Source organism: Parastagonospora nodorum (genome assembly GCF_000146915.1).
Source record: "Parastagonospora nodorum SN15 chromosome Unknown scaffold_22, whole genome shotgun sequence".
Classification (NCBI taxonomy): Eukaryota; Fungi; Ascomycota; class Dothideomycetes; order Pleosporales; family Phaeosphaeriaceae; genus Parastagonospora; species Parastagonospora nodorum.
In genome coordinates, this window is record NW_001884570.1 from 196,244 (window position 1) to 213,774 (window position 17,531).

Below are 17,531 nucleotides of genomic sequence, written 5' to 3' on the forward strand. Positions count from 1 at the left end.
CAGACAAAGATGAGAAGAGATCGATAAAACGCAGAAACAGAGACGGGCTGATGTGAGATGCAAGATGAACCAAGATACTGGAAGTCTGATGTGAGATATAAAATGAAGAGCAGGGAATGCCCACGGAACACACCTTGGGCGCGAAAGAATATGCCTGTTTCGATAATACCAAGAGCGCGCGGGCGGGCGCGAGTGAGATGAGAAACCCGGCGACGAAAAAAATGCTGGCGATGAAGACGCGTCGGAAGACACGCGTGGAGAGAAGAAGGTCCGACAACGGCGCTAGACGGACGCGTCTTAGCGCGTGGGGCTCAACGTCTGGGATATCACAGTTTGTGGAGTTGGAAAGAAGGGGATAGTGAGGATGAGAGAACACGAGATGTATATTGGGAGAGTGAGGGTAGAGAGATGGGGATGGCGAAAAGATAAGGTAGTGAGAGGGAGAGGGAGAGAGGGCAAGGAAGAGGAAGAGATGGGATATGGGAATAAGGCTTTAAGAGTACAAAACCAAACACAATTTCGTGGAGAGGATGGAGAAACAAGGAACCAAGCTTAGAAAATACACCAAATTCAGAACACTAACCATTCATAATGACCGTAATCAATACTTCTTGCCTTGCTATCCCATGCCCTCAACTTCCATATCTACCTCTCCCCGCTCCCACCTACTTCCCAACCACATCCACCAATTCCTTCGTCGGCACCAAATACTGCTTCACCCCCTTCCTCGCCCCCGTCCTCTGCTCAAACGCATACCCCAACCCCACAAGCAACTCCTCGCTCCACAGCCTACCCGCAAAACTGATCCCAAACGGCGTTCCCGGTCCCTGTGCGACCAATCCCCTGCGTGTCCGTTCAACAGTCGTGTTCGCAGGATATGCGCCCAGCGGCACTGTGATCACCGGCCCGCCGATGATGGCGGAGATGGACGGCGAGTAGTCAGTTGGCAGCACGACGGCGTCGAGGGCATATGTGTCGAGGGCGCCGAGGAGGCCGCCGGGCCCGCCGAGGAAGAGGTCTTCTTGATACGCGGCCCAGAACTCTGGACTCGTGTTGGAGAAATTGAGGGCGAGGGCATCGTCGAATTCGGCTGTGTCTCTGTCTGGGTACGCCTCTAACGGTGAAGTCTGCGTGAAGTTTGTAATGTCGGCGAGGCTGTGGACGTTGTTGGGGTTGTATGTGAGCTGCGAGAGGTAGGCGGCGAGGTTGGGTCCGAAGTCTCCGGAGAGCACGGTGCCTTCGGCGCTGGAGTTTAGGTACGCGGCATACGCAGTGTAATTTGTGTTGTCGACGATGATGGCACCAGCGTTTTTGAGGACGAGCAGGGCGGCTTCGAACGCGTCGTAGAGGGGGGCGGAGCTGAGTGTTCGTGAGCCGATTGCGTTGCGGGGGACGCCGATGCGCTTGCCGAGGAGGGCGTCAAATTGGCATGCAGCAACATAATCAGGGACGGTATGGTTTGTAGAGTTGGAGGCCCAGGGGATGGCGGATGTGTAGTTGTCGTACTGGTCCGGTCCGACAATGGCTTGGAGAATGTATGCAGCGTCTTTGACAGTGCGAGCCATGGGTCCAACGGTGTCTTGATGCTCAGAGATGGGGATGACGAGAGAGCGAGAAGTCAAACCGACGGTGGGCTTGATGCCCACGATGTTGCTCTGCTGACTTGGCGATAGAATAGATCCATCAGTTTCAGTACCCAGAGATCCAAAAGCAAGACCAAGACTAGAAGCGACACCACTGCCACTGCTGCTTCCACTGGGATCTTGGTTTGGGTAATAAGCAGCAGTCGTCTGACCGCCATAAGCCGACCATCCATTGGAAGAATTGGACGAGCGGTAGTTGGCCCATTGTGAGAGATTAGTTTTGCCCAAAATGATGGCACCAGCTTTGCGTAGCTTCGCAGCCACGGTTGCATCACGAGGAACTTTTGCTCCGACGAGGGACCATGATCCGGCAGTATTGTTCATCTTGTCAGCTGTGGCGATGTTGTTTTTGATGAGGATCGGCAGGCCATGGAGAGGTCTACTCGGCATTAGTCGTTGGCATGAAGTGATGCATATTGAACCACGAACCCGCGAAGCGTCCCACAAGCCCTCTCCTCATCTAACTCTTTTGCAATAGCCAATGCATCCGGATTGATCTCCGTGACCATGTGGAATGTCGAGTTCACCTCAAGGATACGCGCAACGTAAGCCTGGTGTGGCGTTAGCAACCGATCTCCTCATGTAGCTAGAACCGCTTTTGTGACTGACCTGCACCAAGTCTACACTCGTAAACTGTCCATTCTCAAGACCAAGCGTGAGCTCCTCGGCCGTCGCGTCTAACAGCAACGGTAGCGACGAATTGACAGGTGCACAGCTCGTCAACGGCGCAAACGCCACAAGAGCCTTAAAGATCAGCCACGCAGACACCATGATGCCAATTGCTACGAACGCTGCCGAGCGAGTGGGAGGGTTGGGACCTCGATAGCGCTGGTGAGCATCTTTATAGATCAGCTTGTTGTTGTTCCCTAACGGAGATTGCGCCGGCGGCTTGTCATCCATGTCTTAAGACCAGGATGGTACCTCCCATGCACCCGTTCATGGGAAGAGATCGCTGCGATAAGCGTAGGTTGATGTAAGGATGTTCAACTTGCAACGGCTTGTACCATCGCACCAGCGGTACCTGGACTGTGCTACTGCACCGGTACCTGCCCCATCCGTGCTTGCACCACTTCGGCTCTTCACGGCAACAAATCCTACAATGCACAACTTACGTTTTGTATCACGTCCTGCAGAAAACATTGCGCTCAATTCTGGGGCTGTCACATTCGCAACGGTTAGACGCTTGATGGTCTAGGCCAGAAAAGGAAGGTATAGAAAAGCTTAGTGATGGACAATTACTCCGCGGCGTGTTTGATGCGGGTGTGGCTGCGGGTACGTATCGATTGCAATTGTCGATGATGGCGAGATGCAAAAATCGGAGCAAGGCACTGCTCGACCTGCCATAAGCGGCGAGGTATTAGCATACGCGATGCGCGTCTTCATCCCGGCCGCAAAAGTGCATGTAATTGGGGGACACAGCCTATCGCTGTGTGTTCTACATCATGTCGTGGCGTTGAGCTTGCTATTTCACGTCGATACCGATGCAGCTCAATCGAAATAGCCGGGGAACAGCCATTGCAGCTTCTTCTCCGCGTCTTGTCCACGGCCTTCCTTCTTGGTCATGGCGCCAGCAAATCGCATTTGGCCTTCGATGTGCTTTGCCAGGACCAGCTCTCCGTGCTCCTCCTTGGTGAGCTCGTTCAAGACAGCGCCGACAAACCGCCTGGCGTTCTCAGCATTGGCCTTCATGTGCGCCATGACCATCTCGACGTTGACGTCCTCGGAACCGTCACCCCTCCAGCAGTCGTAGTCGGTTGCCATGCAGATCATCTGGTATGAGATCTCTGCCTCTCGTGCCAGCTTGGCCTCGGGCAGCGCGCTCATGTTGATGACGCTGCCACCCCATGTGCGGTAGAGGTTCGACTCGGCGCGCGTGCTGAACTGTGGTCCCTCCATACAGATCAACAAGCCCTTGTCGTGCAGCCTGACGCCCTCGCCCTCGAGGCTGTGTCCGCACTTCCTCACGATCTCGGCCAGTGACTTGTCGAACGGGTCTCCGAAGCCCACGTGTCCCACCATGCCCTTCTCGAAGAAGGTGAAGGGCCGGATGCCCTTTGTGCGGTCGATGATCTGGTCGGGGACGACGAAGTCGCGTGGGCGGACTTCTTCCTGCAGCGAGCCGACGGCGGAGAAGGCGATGATGGTGCGCACGCCAATGTGTCGCAGCGCCGCGATGTTGGCCTGATTCTTGACCTCGTGCGGGGCATGTTCGTGGTGGAGACCGTGTCGCGAGAGGAAGGCGACGGGGACGGGCTTGCCGGTGGTGGGGGAGTTGTGCTGCAGGATGCTGATGGGCGACGACGGCTTGCCCCACGGCGTGTCAACGTCGAGCGTCGCCGCCAGCTCGAAACCAGGCAGCGAAGAGATGCCCGTGCCGCCAATCACGGCAATGTGCACTGGTGCTGGAGAAGGTGTGAGCCATGCGTGCAGGCACGCGCCTGAAGGAGTCGCGTACCGTCATATGTGCTGGGAACGCCCGCCATTCTGCGATATGGAATTGAGATGGAGCGCGAAAATGGAAAGGGAGCGCAACGAGAAGTGAAGATTGGAGGCCAGAGTCTGGCGCGCTGTAACATGCATTCACCGAATATGCGCCATGGACAATTTCTGTCGCGGGGTAGCTCTTGCCGACCCCTGGACCCTGATGGCGTCACCGCCAATAGCAGCGAAGCAGCCCAGCATGCTTTGCATCTTTCGGTAGTCGCAATGTCAATTCATCTTTTACTACTACAACTTACTACAACTACTACAATGCCAGTGCGAAACCCAGACCAATCGCAGCCATGCCTCCTCCGAGCCTGCCAGCACCGCCAGTCGCTTGAGCTGCCCCAGTCGCGCTTCCAGTGGGGGTAGCGTCACCACCAGTCGAGTTTGACGGGAGCGTAAGGACCCTGTTGATCTTGTGGACGACGATGCCTGGGATGGTCTGGATGTCCTAAAAGAGCTCGTTAGCATCAACAAGACTTGCCGACGGATGTACTTACCGCTTCAACGACCTCGCTCGACCGTCCCTCCGAACTGAGGACCGTGGCAGCACTCGTCCCATTCTTTACCAGTCCGGCACGTGGTCCAGTAAAGTTTGCTGCAACAAGATTTGTGGCTCCGCGTTGAGTGTACGACAATGTGCTAGCATACTTTGGCTCACTCGTAAAGTCGGCCGAAGTGTACGTCCCATTGAGAACGTGGTAAGACAGCAGCTTCTCTAGCTCATCGTCGCCGCGCCCAGAAACAGCGCGACGCTCGAAGCTGTCTGGTCCTGCAGATAGAGCCTCGAAGGCCTCGTTGGTCGGGATGACTATGGTGATGTTGTATCGGCCATTGAGAGATCCTGCGAAGCTGGACACGTTGCGAAGGAGGCCGCCAAACTCGCTAAGATCGGGATTCGTCGCAAGGAGAGCTGTCATGGACATCGTCTGTGCAGCTGCGAGAGCTGTGAACAGCGAGGTCGCGAGAATAAAAGTCCGCATGTTTGTGTTACGGTGTGTTGAGCAGTGGATATCCGCAAAGATATTGTGGCTATTAGAGGTGCACAAGCAGACTAATGATCAATATGAAGGCTTCCATGCTACTCTTATATATACAAAGGCAATTGTTACCGGTTCCTGCTTTAGCGACAGCTGAATTGCTAGCCCCTGGGCATTGCCAGAATGAGGAGGCTATGCAGGCCTTCCGCGGAGCTTATAGTCGCCTCGCAAACGAGTGATCGTCACGAAACATATGCGCAGCAAGGCTTCCTTGCGGCGCAGGAACATACGATTTAGCCGGCGTGGTATCGTGAAGCACCATAGGTTTGCTGCGTGGTGTTGGAGCTCCAGTAAACAGCTGATGATGTCAGCCAAGTGGGGGCTTGATGTCGGGCCGAATGTAGCATCCTTGGCTTTGTCCACAGCGTGGAGATCTTCAACTTCATCCATCACACCTTTGAGTCTATCGACATGTAAACATCTTGCATGCATCAATATGCTTTCGCGTCATGTCCCGTCCATTGCCTATCACGGCAAACCCGCAAGAACGCGTGGTCCACGCGACGTGAAAGTTCAGCCGCGCCTTCAAAGAGCTCACGAGCGCGACATTCGTTGCGACATTCGTTGCGAAATGGCGTCGGTGCCCAGTTGAGAACACGCAAAATCGATGACACCGGGTCCAGATAACGACTGAAAAGGACGAGAACATGAATGTGGAACTGAAAACGAGGAGTAGAGATTCGAATCGAGCCTATAATGCAGCGCTTTCTAGCCAGTCTGTCTTGATGAAGCTCCATCACTAATGTCCGTTGAAAGGTGTTGTGTCGACGAAATAGCCAATCCGATTCATGTGGTTCGTGTCATGTAGTGCCATTCACGTTGCAAACATCGACTCCAAACCGCGTCCTGTTGCTGGTTCCAAAAGCCAGCTGCGCACGACACCAGACGGACGAAGATCAAGATATTCTCATCCTTCTTCAGGCGCTTATACAGCACCATCACCAGAATCTCGGCTTTCGGACTTTCTCTTATTGAGTTTCCGTATTGTTTGCTTGGGTTTTGCGCGGACTTAGACGGACTTAAAGCAGTAGGGCGTGATGCATGGCTGGATTGAGGCTTTGGCTACAATGTTATACGACTACAGCCTAGCTTATTTGCACACTCGGAGGGGCTTTCAGATCCGAGCCCGGAGTGTGCTACTTGAGAAGTTAGCATGTGTATAAGAGAGTTGCCACGAAACTCAGTTGGCATACCAGAGCAAGATACCACAGCTTCGAGATCTTCACAACAGCCTCTACCACAATACTAGATCAATCTCCCAGCTCTTTCATACGTTTCCAATCATGTCCACCTCCCAGACCATCCACAACGTCGCTCTGATCGGAGTGAGTCAGTCCTTCCATCCCCACACGATTGCACTGACATTACTGTAGGGCACAGGCAGCATTGGCTCCCACATCCTTAAATCCCTCCTCTCAGCCAACAAACACACCATCACCGTCCTCACACGCACTACAAGCGTAGAGACATTCCCCGATTCTGTCTCCGTCAAGAAAGTCGACTACACCTCCTCCGCATCCATCACCTCCGCCTTGACCGGCCAAGACTTCCTCATCATAACCCTCCCCGGCACCGCCCCACCCGAACTCCACCCACGCATCGTCAACGCCGCCGCCGCCGCCGCAGGCGTCAAGTACATTATGCCCAACTACTACGGCTTCGCGCTGTCCGACCGTCCAAGCGCCGTGCCCGCCGACCCGCTGCTAAACTTCGAGCGCTACGTCGACGACGTGCGCGCCGTGTCTTCGCAAGGCGTAAAATTCATCGCGCTGGCATGCGGGTTTTGGTACGAGTGGAGCCTGGGCATGGGGGAGCAATGGTACGGCTTCGACATCGCGAAGCGGCGCGTCACGTTCTACGACAACGGGGAGAAGAAGATCAACACCAGCACGTGGAAGCTGTGCGGCGACGCTGTGGCGAGTATTCTCAGTGGAGATGTAGACAAGTTCGCGAATAAGACGGTGTACATCTCCTCGTTTCTAATCTCGCAGCGCGACATGCTCGACTCGCTGCATCGCGTGCTCGGCACTGCGGATCGCGATTGGCAGATTGCGTATCAGGGTGTTGAGGAGCGGTATCAGGAAGGGCACGGGGAGTTTAGCGAGGGGAATCGTCTTGGGTTTGCGAAGCTGATGTATGCGCGCAAGTTTTATCCCGAGGGCGATGGGGATTTCGAGACGGGCTGGGGGGTAGACAATGAGAGGCTGGGGCTGGAGAGGGAGGAGTTGGATGAGGCGACGGGGAGGACGGTGCGGATGGTGGAGGATGGGTTTGGGGTGCAGACGTGGATTGAGACGGGGAAACCGAACAGGGTGCAGTAATTCACGTCCTCAACTGAGTTGCAGTCACATGATTTGCGGTAATTTTCTCAGTCAGGCCTACAGATATCTTCGCATAAGACAGATTTTGATACTTGCATTCCGCACTATCTACCACACCCAAAGGAAGCGAAGAAAAGATGCCCGCAAAGTACCCAATGTCCTCTAAATTACCACCAGCGCCTACACGACGAAGCATCGGTATATACACTGCTGTAAACATGCTTTACGTGGTTCTCCAGAAGTCCTTGAATATATACAGGCTGCTTCTCCACCCTTATCGCCGGGAGAACGCGTGCACGAATTTCCCCGGCACCTAGCGACCGCACCTGATCCGACAAGACACCTACACTTACAGCCTGACCAGTTAAGGCGTATGTGAATTATGAAGTATACATTCTATACAAGAGAATCGTCGTAAACACGCGCGCCTTCCTCCCGCTTTCCCCATTTGCACTTCACTACCAAAAGTCGGCCAAAAAAGTGCCAAAAATATAACCCCCGAATCAACTGCGCGATATTTGACTACCCAAGCGGAGGATCGAACCCTCGCCCACCGACTTTTGTAATCACCCTTCACATGTCGAGAAGAGAAAGACTTATAAGGCTTGTTTGAGTCCAATGCTTCCGAGTCTGGTGTCCCGCCTGATCGCGCCAACTTGTCGTTGTTTTGATTGATGAGATAATGTTGGGGGGATTTGGATTTATAGTGAGAAGGTGCGGGGTGGGTGCGTGTTTGTTTGTGGATACCGGAGGTGAAAGCAGGCCGGCGAATTCTTCTGGGGAGATACTGTGAGAAGAAGCGGGGAGGCGAGGCGGGTGCGAGAGGTATGCTGGATTCGAGAACTTGGAAGGTACACAGATGTAGCAAGAGTGAGACGTGAAATTACCAGATACTGTCGTCCATGTGCCTGTCCGTCGCTTTCACGTGTACGCAGCCTTTCACCTGGAAGTGTATATGTTGTCCTTATTGCATGTTAGCCGTTGTGAATGGAAGATTGCTTTAATTGTTTGTCCTGGCATTGGTTGCGTGTGCAATGTTGTCAATCTCTTCCTGCAGTTGCTTCCCTTCACCTGCGAAGTGGGTGTTTAGCACCTAGCGCTCAAGACCGCTATATGCTATCCCTTTACTGCTTGCTCATCCTCTCTTTCTGCACCACAATCGACACATCTCTTCTTCTCTAAGCTAATCATCCGTCTCTTCCTCGAGCCCTAACACAGACAACTCAGCTTAATCAAGACTTTCCCAACGACCAAACTCTACCATGAAGCTCATCAGCACCTTTCTATCTCTCGCCACTATCTCCAACGTCACGATCGCATGCGAGCTAGGCTCTTGAAACGCAGGGGATATGATGTACGGTAAGTGTCTATCTACCCCTCCAATCAATACGCATGCTGACCGAGCCTCCCCCTTTCAAGTGAGGCTAGGCCATCTTGTACTGCGAAAACGGCTGCTTTGGATATGATGTGTGTCATGACTGCGATTGGAACTCTGCGTGTGGGTGGATGAATGTACTTTTATCTACGTGGACAGGACTGATTTTTGGAAGGCATCATGAACTCGCCTACCCAGGCTCATTGCAGATAGAGCGGGAACGGGCTTAACACACAAACGAAGGGATATCATGGATAAGTCCCAGTCTTGAGGCGAAAATCATGGACTATCTCATTGCATATGGCGGAGCTAAGTATTCATTGAGGTGATGCTACAGCATGTGGATCATGATCATAGAATAAACCATACTTTTATACCTGTGTCACTTCTGTGTACCAGCCCAGCTGCAGTGATGAAGTTAATTGACAAAGACAACAAAAATGGTCTACCAAGAGTCGAATTTGTGGGGAGATGGTACTGAATTGTCAATGCGCTGAGAGACGCGAGTGATCAACTGCCTCTTGCACGGATACAAGTACCATGTCACATACTTCGTGTCGACCAGCAAACAAGCACATGATGTTCGCCGTCTCGGGATACTAGGTGAGATACACAGCCTCATGAGTAGCGATTGGATGAGCACACTAAATCATCACATAATACAACACTCGTGGTATTGGTTATCACAACGTACACTGTCAGACACATCACTTCCGCCCCTCTACAAAAAAAAATCCTCGTATCCAGCTCGAGGACCTGTGTGGGACTGCCATAAAAGCTCAATCGTCGCAGCATCTCATATTCGTCTCAATTTCATCTCCTTTCATCATTTACACTGACCACGCCATCATCACTTCTACTCCATCCAGCTCTCACCATGCTTCTCTCCTCCCCCTCCTACTCCTGACCCTTAACCCCCTAGCCCTTGCCGCCCCGCAAGCGCCCAAAGAGTGCCCCGGCATCCGTCCCGGCCCATGCCCTAACCAAGAAGGCGCAATCCGATGCCGTGACGTACTCTTCCCCCACCATCACGCCAAATCCCGCTGACGAATGCAGTGGATAACCATCTCAACATGCATCTAATTCTTCGATGTCGAACGGGTGCTGGAATTTCTTCGAGCAGTGTGCGGATGATCAGTGGTGTAAGTGTGGTTGTTTGAGAAAGAATATGGATGTGGGCTGATAGAGGAAATAGGTTATCCGGATCCCGTGGCGCATTGCGTTCCTAAGGGAACGATGTCTGCGATGACAGGGTTGCTGGAGGGAAAGGAAATCGAGGGATCGGAGGCTTCGTCTGCTGAGTAGCTTGATGGACATGGATGGGCCTTGGACAATGCGAGCTGCTTGGAAAACGCACATGAGCCGTAACTTGGTTACATGTGATGTCGACTGTACTCGAAATCCTCAATTTCACGTCATGATTCGATCGTTGTGGTCTGCCGAAGCTTGAAGCATTCGTTTAGGTGTTGGTGAAGCTATCGCTGAGGCGGCTCCCTGCGTCACTGTTTTCGCGTTGCTCTGTATGAACCTGTACCCACACCTGTTGAGGCGAGTCTCAGCACGAGATCGACGAGTGTTGGTATTCCAGCAGATTGCAACGCGTGAAGAAGCCTAATCTCGAGAATTGGCACCTGCAAAGTTCCGAACTCATTATCACACCTGGGCGTGTAGTCTTTGAAGAATCATATGAATAGGACTCAGAATGCGGAGCTTGAGCATCTTCAGAAACTTGCACCACTCGCGATATGATCGTGGATTCTGGCTAGTCCACAATTCTTGGCGGAAGTGGTTAGCTGGAAACAAGAGTATGCGTGAACCCTGCGCATTATCTGGCAGCGCTATATGACGATGCGAACACAGTTTCTTCGATCAAGGCATGTGTAGTTGTAGAGGTGTGAAGCACGTTGCGACACATATGACGCACGTGGTAACAGCTCGTCTTACGATGATTTGATGCATCCGACACACATCAGCTTGGAGTAGGATCATCCAGTTCGTTAGTCGTGCTCCCGTCACGTTCCCTACTGGCAGTACCCTGTGAGTGAGATTCACTTCGTTCGCGTCCTTGTCTCTCGGAGCGACACAACGCGCAATGTGGCAAATGTGCAGCGCAGTACTTCTGCGATACATCTGGTCGCATCATCCACAGTGTCACCATACGCGCGCGTGTATATGCCATGCGAACGTCGCGGGCCCATCGAGTCCTGCACCGTTGTGGATCTTCCTCACCTCTGGGTCACATCCCACCATCAAGCGGGTACCGACAGCGATCACAAAGTCTCCTTGGAACAAAGCTTCCAATCGGAGACTTGTGGCTTGTGCAATAGCTAATCTGAGTTGTAGGATGCGAACGTGTGGGGAGGCAAAGACGGAAGTCGGCACCGCAACGTCTTGGTGTGGGAAATCTAGTCAAGAACACGCAAGACATTTGGATGGATACCATGAGCTTATCTGGACGACGCTCAAGAAGATTCGCGTGAGGTATGTTCGATCGATTTTTGAGTGTCGTATGTGTCGTGTGTTTCCATCGCTGGTGGCTACATTATGATGGTTCTGGATACATGTTTTGCGCGCGCTGACGGGCCCGGCGCACACCAAGTCGGTCACTCCCAGACTCACGAAGTCTGGACCTTGTCCCGTCGCGTGAGACATCCTCAATTTCCTCCTTTTGCTTTTTGCTTCTGGAATGCTGAAGGCTGAGAGTGCTCGAGTAGTCCCGTGCCAATAGTGTAAGAGAGGCGTGATGTGTCAGGCTTCGGCTCTTCGTCCTCTAAGTATGACAAGGTACAATGCACCAAATTAGCTCACCGAAACCCAAGAAGCCGCGAGCGGAGTTGTAGCCCTGCAGAGTCGTCTGACAGGATCCATGCTCCTGCGGTATTTTGGTGCGCACGGGGATGGCGCGTCCATATGCCTGTATACATCGAGCTCAGTGACATGCGTCTCCCTCTTTTGGGTGCCCAGAAGGCGAAGTGTCGCGTTGAGATGGCGCTAGGGAGATCTGACCAGTTAAATCGCAGCACGTGTGTTGCAAGTGCACACTCAAGACGGCCTTGTTCTTTCATGCGCCATACTCCCGCCGCGTTTCCTAAGACCCGCCGCGCCTTCGCATGCGTTCCACCGAAGCATGGGCCTGGGAATGACTACGAGGGTATGATCCCACGTGCAGAAAGTGAGTCGATGATTGTTTCACTCTCGACGACTAGTAGTTGCAATAGCGCATATCTCAAGTGTATTTTTTTCGCCATTCTCGCTCGTCCCGAGGCCTTTCTGGCTGTCTTGCCCTTGGCTGTGCCAAGCAGCGGGTTCCGTCTGTGGCAACGCGTTCCAAAAAGATCGTCTATGCAGGTGGGGGGGGGGGGGGGGGGCCGCAACGGAGGGGCTTCCAGACGTGAGTGGTGAGCGCGATTATGACCTTCCAGATTGTTTCCATGACTGTAACCAATCACGCGCCAACGAAGACTGCACACGAGGGTTGCATGCCGCCCTGTTAGGCAGGTTCGAGGTTCGGGCAGCTGGAATTGCACCCGGGATGTCATGCTACAGGCTGACAGGCAGACAGGCACATGCAGACATGGTGGCTTCATGGCTGGGGAAAATCTTGAGGATGGCTCGGTGGCCTTATCCGTTTCCGTTGGGGTTATGCTCTACCGATGCGAAATGATCATCGCGCGATTGTGATGCAGCTGGAAAAACTTGTGCAGTTCAAGACCCAACACCGAGGAACTCGGTCGCGGAACTCGATGACACTTTCGAAGACGACCCGGCGCACGCCGATAACCATGTTCTCGGTTCTCGTACTACGGTTGGCTGATCTAGGTTACCTTCAGTTGGACCATGCACGCGGTGCGGCATATCAGCAAATGGAGCGAGCGCCTGCGGCAAACATCTTCAGGGCCACCAGGGTCAGCGAATCTCCCCAAGCGCTAGTTGTATTGTTTCGATGCGCAGACTCGCCCTTGGATCCGCAACAATCACACTGCCGCCACCGGGAGCATCGTCCGATGAGCGGCGAGACTGCTGGCCTTGGTCAGCGCAAAAGAAACGCGTGTAGAGCCATTGCCATGTGAGCGCGCTACATGAATGCGTGGGGAAGAGGCGCACGAAGATATCGACGGACGCAGGTGTGGTGTGCTGGGCTGTTTGCGGAGGGAGGAAGTGAAGTCGAGATAAAGTCGAATAGACGTTGGAGATTAGGGCCACGTTCTCCAGACTTTACTGTGATTGGCCCACCCTCAGAGCCTCGACCTCTCTCCGCAAGCTATGGGGCGCGGTCCCCAAGAAGTGCCAAGTAGATGCCAAGTCAGATAGCGCCGGTCAACTACTGCGTTTTCAGACAGCCTGGTATCCGCTCCTCCAAGCTCCATCGCCTGATGCCAAATTTGCTTGAGCACGATGAAGCTATCCTTACAGGATTCTCGCTTCACGGGCTCTCCGCGGTTTCTCTTGGCGCCACCCGCCCAATCAGACGGCCCCCTTTTGGCATGTGCGACAGAGTTCACCAACATGCCTGAACGTGGCTAAGAGTAGGCGAGCAAACCCAGCGGCGGATTCGCCCTTCATGGGTCCCTTGGCTTGTGTCACCCCCCAGCCTGGTCCCTTCGCGTTTAGGTACGAGGGTAGCACGCTCAGCGCCGTATAGCCCATGCCGCCGACAGATTGCACATATATATCGTCTCACTGGCCCCGACTCTCTTTTGTATCCCAGCTCCAAGCGGACCACCAGCCTTTGACCTTACCATAGCTACCTGCAGCCAGCAGTGATCAACCGCAGCTATGCCTAAGCTCACTCAGTACAACTATGTCTTCGCCATCGGTACCTTCTTTGCCATGCTTGATGCATACAACAACGGTGCTAGTAAGTAGAGCCCCTCAAGCATTCGGACTTCATACTGACAATCTCCAGACGATGTCGCCAACGCGTGGGCTACTTCAGTCTCGTCTCGTTCGGTCTCTTACCGCCAGGCCATGATCCTTGGTACCATCTTCGAGATGGTCGGTGCCATCACTGTTGGAGCCCGTACTGCCGACACCATCAAGAACGGCATCATCCCCACCAGCGCTTTCAAGGGCGACGCCGGCGTCCAGATGCTTGCTTTCACGTGTGCTCTGGCTGGTGCTTCCATCTGGGTCATGTGGTGCACCAAGCACTCCGCTCACGTTTCCTCCTCGTACTCGCTCATCTCGTCTGTCGCTGGTGTTGGTGTCGCTGTCGCTGGTGCTAAGAACGTCCAATGGGGCTGGAACAAGGGCAAGGGTCTCGGTGCCATCTTCGCTGGTCTCGGAATGGCTCCTGCTGCCTCTGCCTGCTTCGGTGCCATCATCTTCATGTTGATCAAGCTCACTGTCCATCTCCGCAAGAACCCCATCCCATGGGCTATCTGGACTGCTCCTTTCTTCTTCTTGATCGCCGGTACCATCTGCACGCTCTCCATCGTCTACAAGGGATCGCCCAACCTCGGACTGAACAAGAAGCCCGCGTGGTATGTCGCTACCGTCACCGTCTCCTGCGGTGTTGGTCTCGCTCTGCTCTCGTTCCTCTTCTTCGTTCCTTACCTCCACACCGTCGTTGTCAAGCGCGATCACTCTATCCGCTGGTACCACGCCTTTATGGGTCCCCTCCTCTTCCGCCGCCCTGCCCCCGAGGGTGTCGAGACTGCCAACGTTCGCGACTACGCTGTCGTTCAGGAAGACGACCACATCAAGACCGGCTCTCTCAGCGACTCTGAGCACGGTGTCATGGCTACTTCTGGGTCTCAGGATGCCGAGAAGGGTGTTGTCGTTGCCGAGCACCCCCAGCTCAGCTACAAGGATCTTGTTGCACAGGGACAGGAGCGTTTCCACGCCAAGCTCCGCGCGAAGACTGGTCCCCTTGCCTGGGCCATGCGCTACCTTCACGAGAACAAGATCCGCACTGGTGAAATCTACGAGAGGCAGAACATGTTGATCACTCTCAAGCGTATCCCTGCCATGATCATGGTCGGTGCCCTTTACGGTGTCAACTACGATATCCACGCAGCTCAGACCGGTATTCACGGAACTCCCGAGGGCGCTCGTATGGAGCGCGTCTACAGCCACGCTAAGAAGTACTCCAACGAGGTCGAGCACACGTACTCCTTTGTCCAAGTTCTCACTGCCTGCACTGCTTCCTTCGCTCACGGTGCCAACGATATCGGTAACGCAGTTGGTCCCTGGGCAGTCATCTACTCTGCCTGGACCACTGGTAACGCCGCTCAGTCCAAGGCTCCTGTTCCCATCTGGCAATTGGCTGTTCTGTCTGCCACCCTGTCTCTCGGTCTCATCACCTACGGTTACAACATCATGAAGGTCATGGGTAACAAGATCACCTACCACTCTCCCAGCAGAGGTTGCTCCATGGAGATGGGTGCCGCTCTTACCGTCTTGATCTTCTCGCAATACTCCCTCCCCGTCTCAACCTCTATGTGCATCACTGGTGCCACCGTCGGTGTCGGTCTTTGCAACGGAACCATCAAAGCCGTCAACTGGCAGCGAGTCGGTCTCCTCGTCTTCTCCTGGATCATGACCATCCCCATCGCTGGTACCATTGGTGGTCTGTCCATGGGCATCATCCTCAACGCTCCTCACTTTCCGTTAAGCAGCGGGCCGGGTCCTCACAAAAATTGTTCGCTCGCTATACCCTCTATTATTCACGCGCTTTCTCTCTTTCTCGCGCCATAGACTTTTCATGTACTGTACGAGCGATGGTTGATGGGTAGCTTATGGAACTGTCGCATAGACAATAAACAAATACTAATATCACCTTCTCATCTTCTGTTGTGATGCCTAATATCGTCTTCTCATTTTTTTTGGTGACAATCTTAATCTCGACATGTGCAAACAAACTTCCAATAAACCGGGGTCATGCTAGCCCGCTCAAACAGGTGAATAGTTTCGGCGCTACGCGACACTTGGTAAGTTCTTGTCGGCGTTTCGCCGCGCCCACGGACCGCCAACGCACAGGTTGCAATCGCAACTTTCCTCACTCACCCGCATACGGATAATTGACAGCGGCAAGGGTTCTCGCCTTGACATGTATCACAACCTTATTCAAACTCATGGTCACTGCATCGGCCCAGTCTGGGGTGATACACCGGTACAACACCAAGAAACGCAGCTCGGTACCTTTCGGCCTTATTTGCTTGAGATGCGGCTCAACATTTCTTGTCCGTTTGGGCGTGATCTTGGACTTCTTGTCATATGCACAGGATGGAATTAACGAAGCGCACGAAGCGCTGCAGTGGAGTCCGGGGTTTCGGGATGTTGTTATGCCCACGATGCACGACGGGTCTTGTGCAAGAGGAGGTGGGGAAGAGAAGACGGTGCTGTGGGTACGTTCAGTGAGGCACGTGAACTCAGAACAGCATACGTCGCACTCGAACATCACGAATTATTGCGCTGCGCAACTAGCAAGTATGACGTTAACAACAAATGATCGAATGCGACATGCAGACCACGATAGATATTGAGAACTACCTCGGTTAAGAACTGTTAGCTGTAAAGCGTCCTGAGCTCCATGCAGTAGCAGAGAAAAAGACCTAGATGACAAGATCCGGATGCTAAGATCGACATCTTTGTCCAGTCCCATAGACGGCAAGAGCAACAGCAACGACCTCGAGAGACTACATAATGATTGACATGGAAATCGAGGCTTGGATGATGAGGAGGCTGTTTGAGGAGAAAAGGAACCCCAGATGACAAGATCTGGATGCTAAGATCATCATCTTCACCCCACCTCAAAGCCTCTTATAGACGGCGAAGAGCAAGCCCATGAAGCTCGACTTGGAAATCATGTCTTGGATGATGAGGAGGCTGAACAATAGTCTCAGAGACGAAATTCACGACTACAAGCTGACCTCACCTCGACGTCAAACGCGGAGCGCAATGTCTTGGCCAGCTTGACCGAAAGCAATATATGTTCACAGTGGAAGATGGGGATCTAAAGCAAGGGAAAAAACTAGTCGTCTCCAGCTGTCGTTGGTTTATGGGTAGTGCCCACGCCCCTCGCTCACGAACCCTGATACGTCCGAAGCTACGAAGACTTTCGATGGCAAAAACGCCTCGTAGACCGTGCCGCATGCATCGCCTTCACGCGAGCAACTACTCAATACCATGGCCAAGCTTTCCTGCCGTCTCTGCGACTGCAGCGCACAATGTGTGATTGAAGCCAAGTGTCGCGCTTATTCGCAAAATGAGATGTTTGTTCGGAAGATCGATCGCTCCGACACTTCGATGACCCAGATCTAAGCATTATCGCCACTACAGTGCGCAAGAAGCTATGTGTTGTGCTCATTTGTAAAACGACTGTCTTGCTCATCAGATCGAACGTGCATCTGCTTTGATGACCCAATCTCCGTCTTGACCCTCCTCCAACACAACACACAGCACATTCTCGCACCCACTTTACTTCGCCGCCCCCTATCCAACGTCTCAATTTTTCTTTCTCTAAACAGTACAAACCCCGATCATTCATCACCCCTCGTATAGACGCGGACAATTCCAGATCCACCCAACCAACTCCTTTCACCGACAAGACACCGCCTACCCCGAACGCCACCACATATGCAACGATCTGCGCAAGGGTCTGGATCTCGACATGTAGCCCTACCCGCACAACAAGCAAACATGTGTAAACGCAAGGTGCAGGGAC

General features: G+C 53.4%; 5 protein-coding genes across 5 annotated transcripts; 2 read left to right on the forward strand and 3 right to left on the reverse strand.

Moving 5' to 3' along the window:
* Nucleotides 1-665: 665 nt before the first annotated feature.
* SNOG_12367 (hypothetical protein) lies at nucleotides 666-2,152 on the reverse strand (the record flags this gene model as incomplete). Its single annotated transcript, XM_001802537.1, has 2 exons — nucleotides 666-2,022; nucleotides 2,073-2,152. 2 exons carry the CDS (start codon nucleotides 2,150-2,152, stop codon nucleotides 666-668), a joined length of 1,437 nt encoding a protein of 478 aa, XP_001802589.1.
* An 874-nt stretch (nucleotides 2,153-3,026) lies between these two features.
* On the reverse strand, nucleotides 3,027-4,219 carry SNOG_12368 (hypothetical protein; the record flags this gene model as incomplete). Its single annotated transcript, XM_001802538.1, has 2 exons — nucleotides 3,027-4,045; nucleotides 4,099-4,219. The coding sequence occupies 2 exons, from the start codon at nucleotides 4,217-4,219 to the stop codon at nucleotides 3,132-3,134; spliced, it is 1,035 nt and encodes a 344-aa protein (XP_001802590.1). The 3' UTR covers nucleotides 3,027-3,131.
* A 170-nt stretch (nucleotides 4,220-4,389) lies between these two features.
* On the reverse strand, nucleotides 4,390-5,110 carry SNOG_12369 (hypothetical protein; the record flags this gene model as incomplete). The annotated part of the gene is made up of 2 exons (XM_001802539.1): nucleotides 4,390-4,578; nucleotides 4,628-5,110. 2 exons carry the CDS (start codon nucleotides 5,108-5,110, stop codon nucleotides 4,390-4,392), a joined length of 672 nt encoding a protein of 223 aa, XP_001802591.1.
* A 1,340-nt stretch (nucleotides 5,111-6,450) lies between these two features.
* Nucleotides 6,451-7,488, forward strand: SNOG_12370 (hypothetical protein; the record flags this gene model as incomplete). The annotated part of the gene is made up of 2 exons (XM_001802540.1): nucleotides 6,451-6,492; nucleotides 6,541-7,488. The coding sequence occupies 2 exons, from the start codon at nucleotides 6,451-6,453 to the stop codon at nucleotides 7,486-7,488; spliced, it is 990 nt and encodes a 329-aa protein (XP_001802592.1).
* Nucleotides 7,489-13,639: 6,151 nt separating this feature from the next.
* On the forward strand, nucleotides 13,640-15,562 carry SNOG_12371 (hypothetical protein; the record flags this gene model as incomplete). Its single annotated transcript, XM_001802541.1, has 2 exons — nucleotides 13,640-13,721; nucleotides 13,770-15,562. The coding sequence occupies 2 exons, from the start codon at nucleotides 13,640-13,642 to the stop codon at nucleotides 15,560-15,562; spliced, it is 1,875 nt and encodes a 624-aa protein (XP_001802593.1).
* Between the last annotated feature and the right edge of the window lie 1,969 nt (nucleotides 15,563-17,531).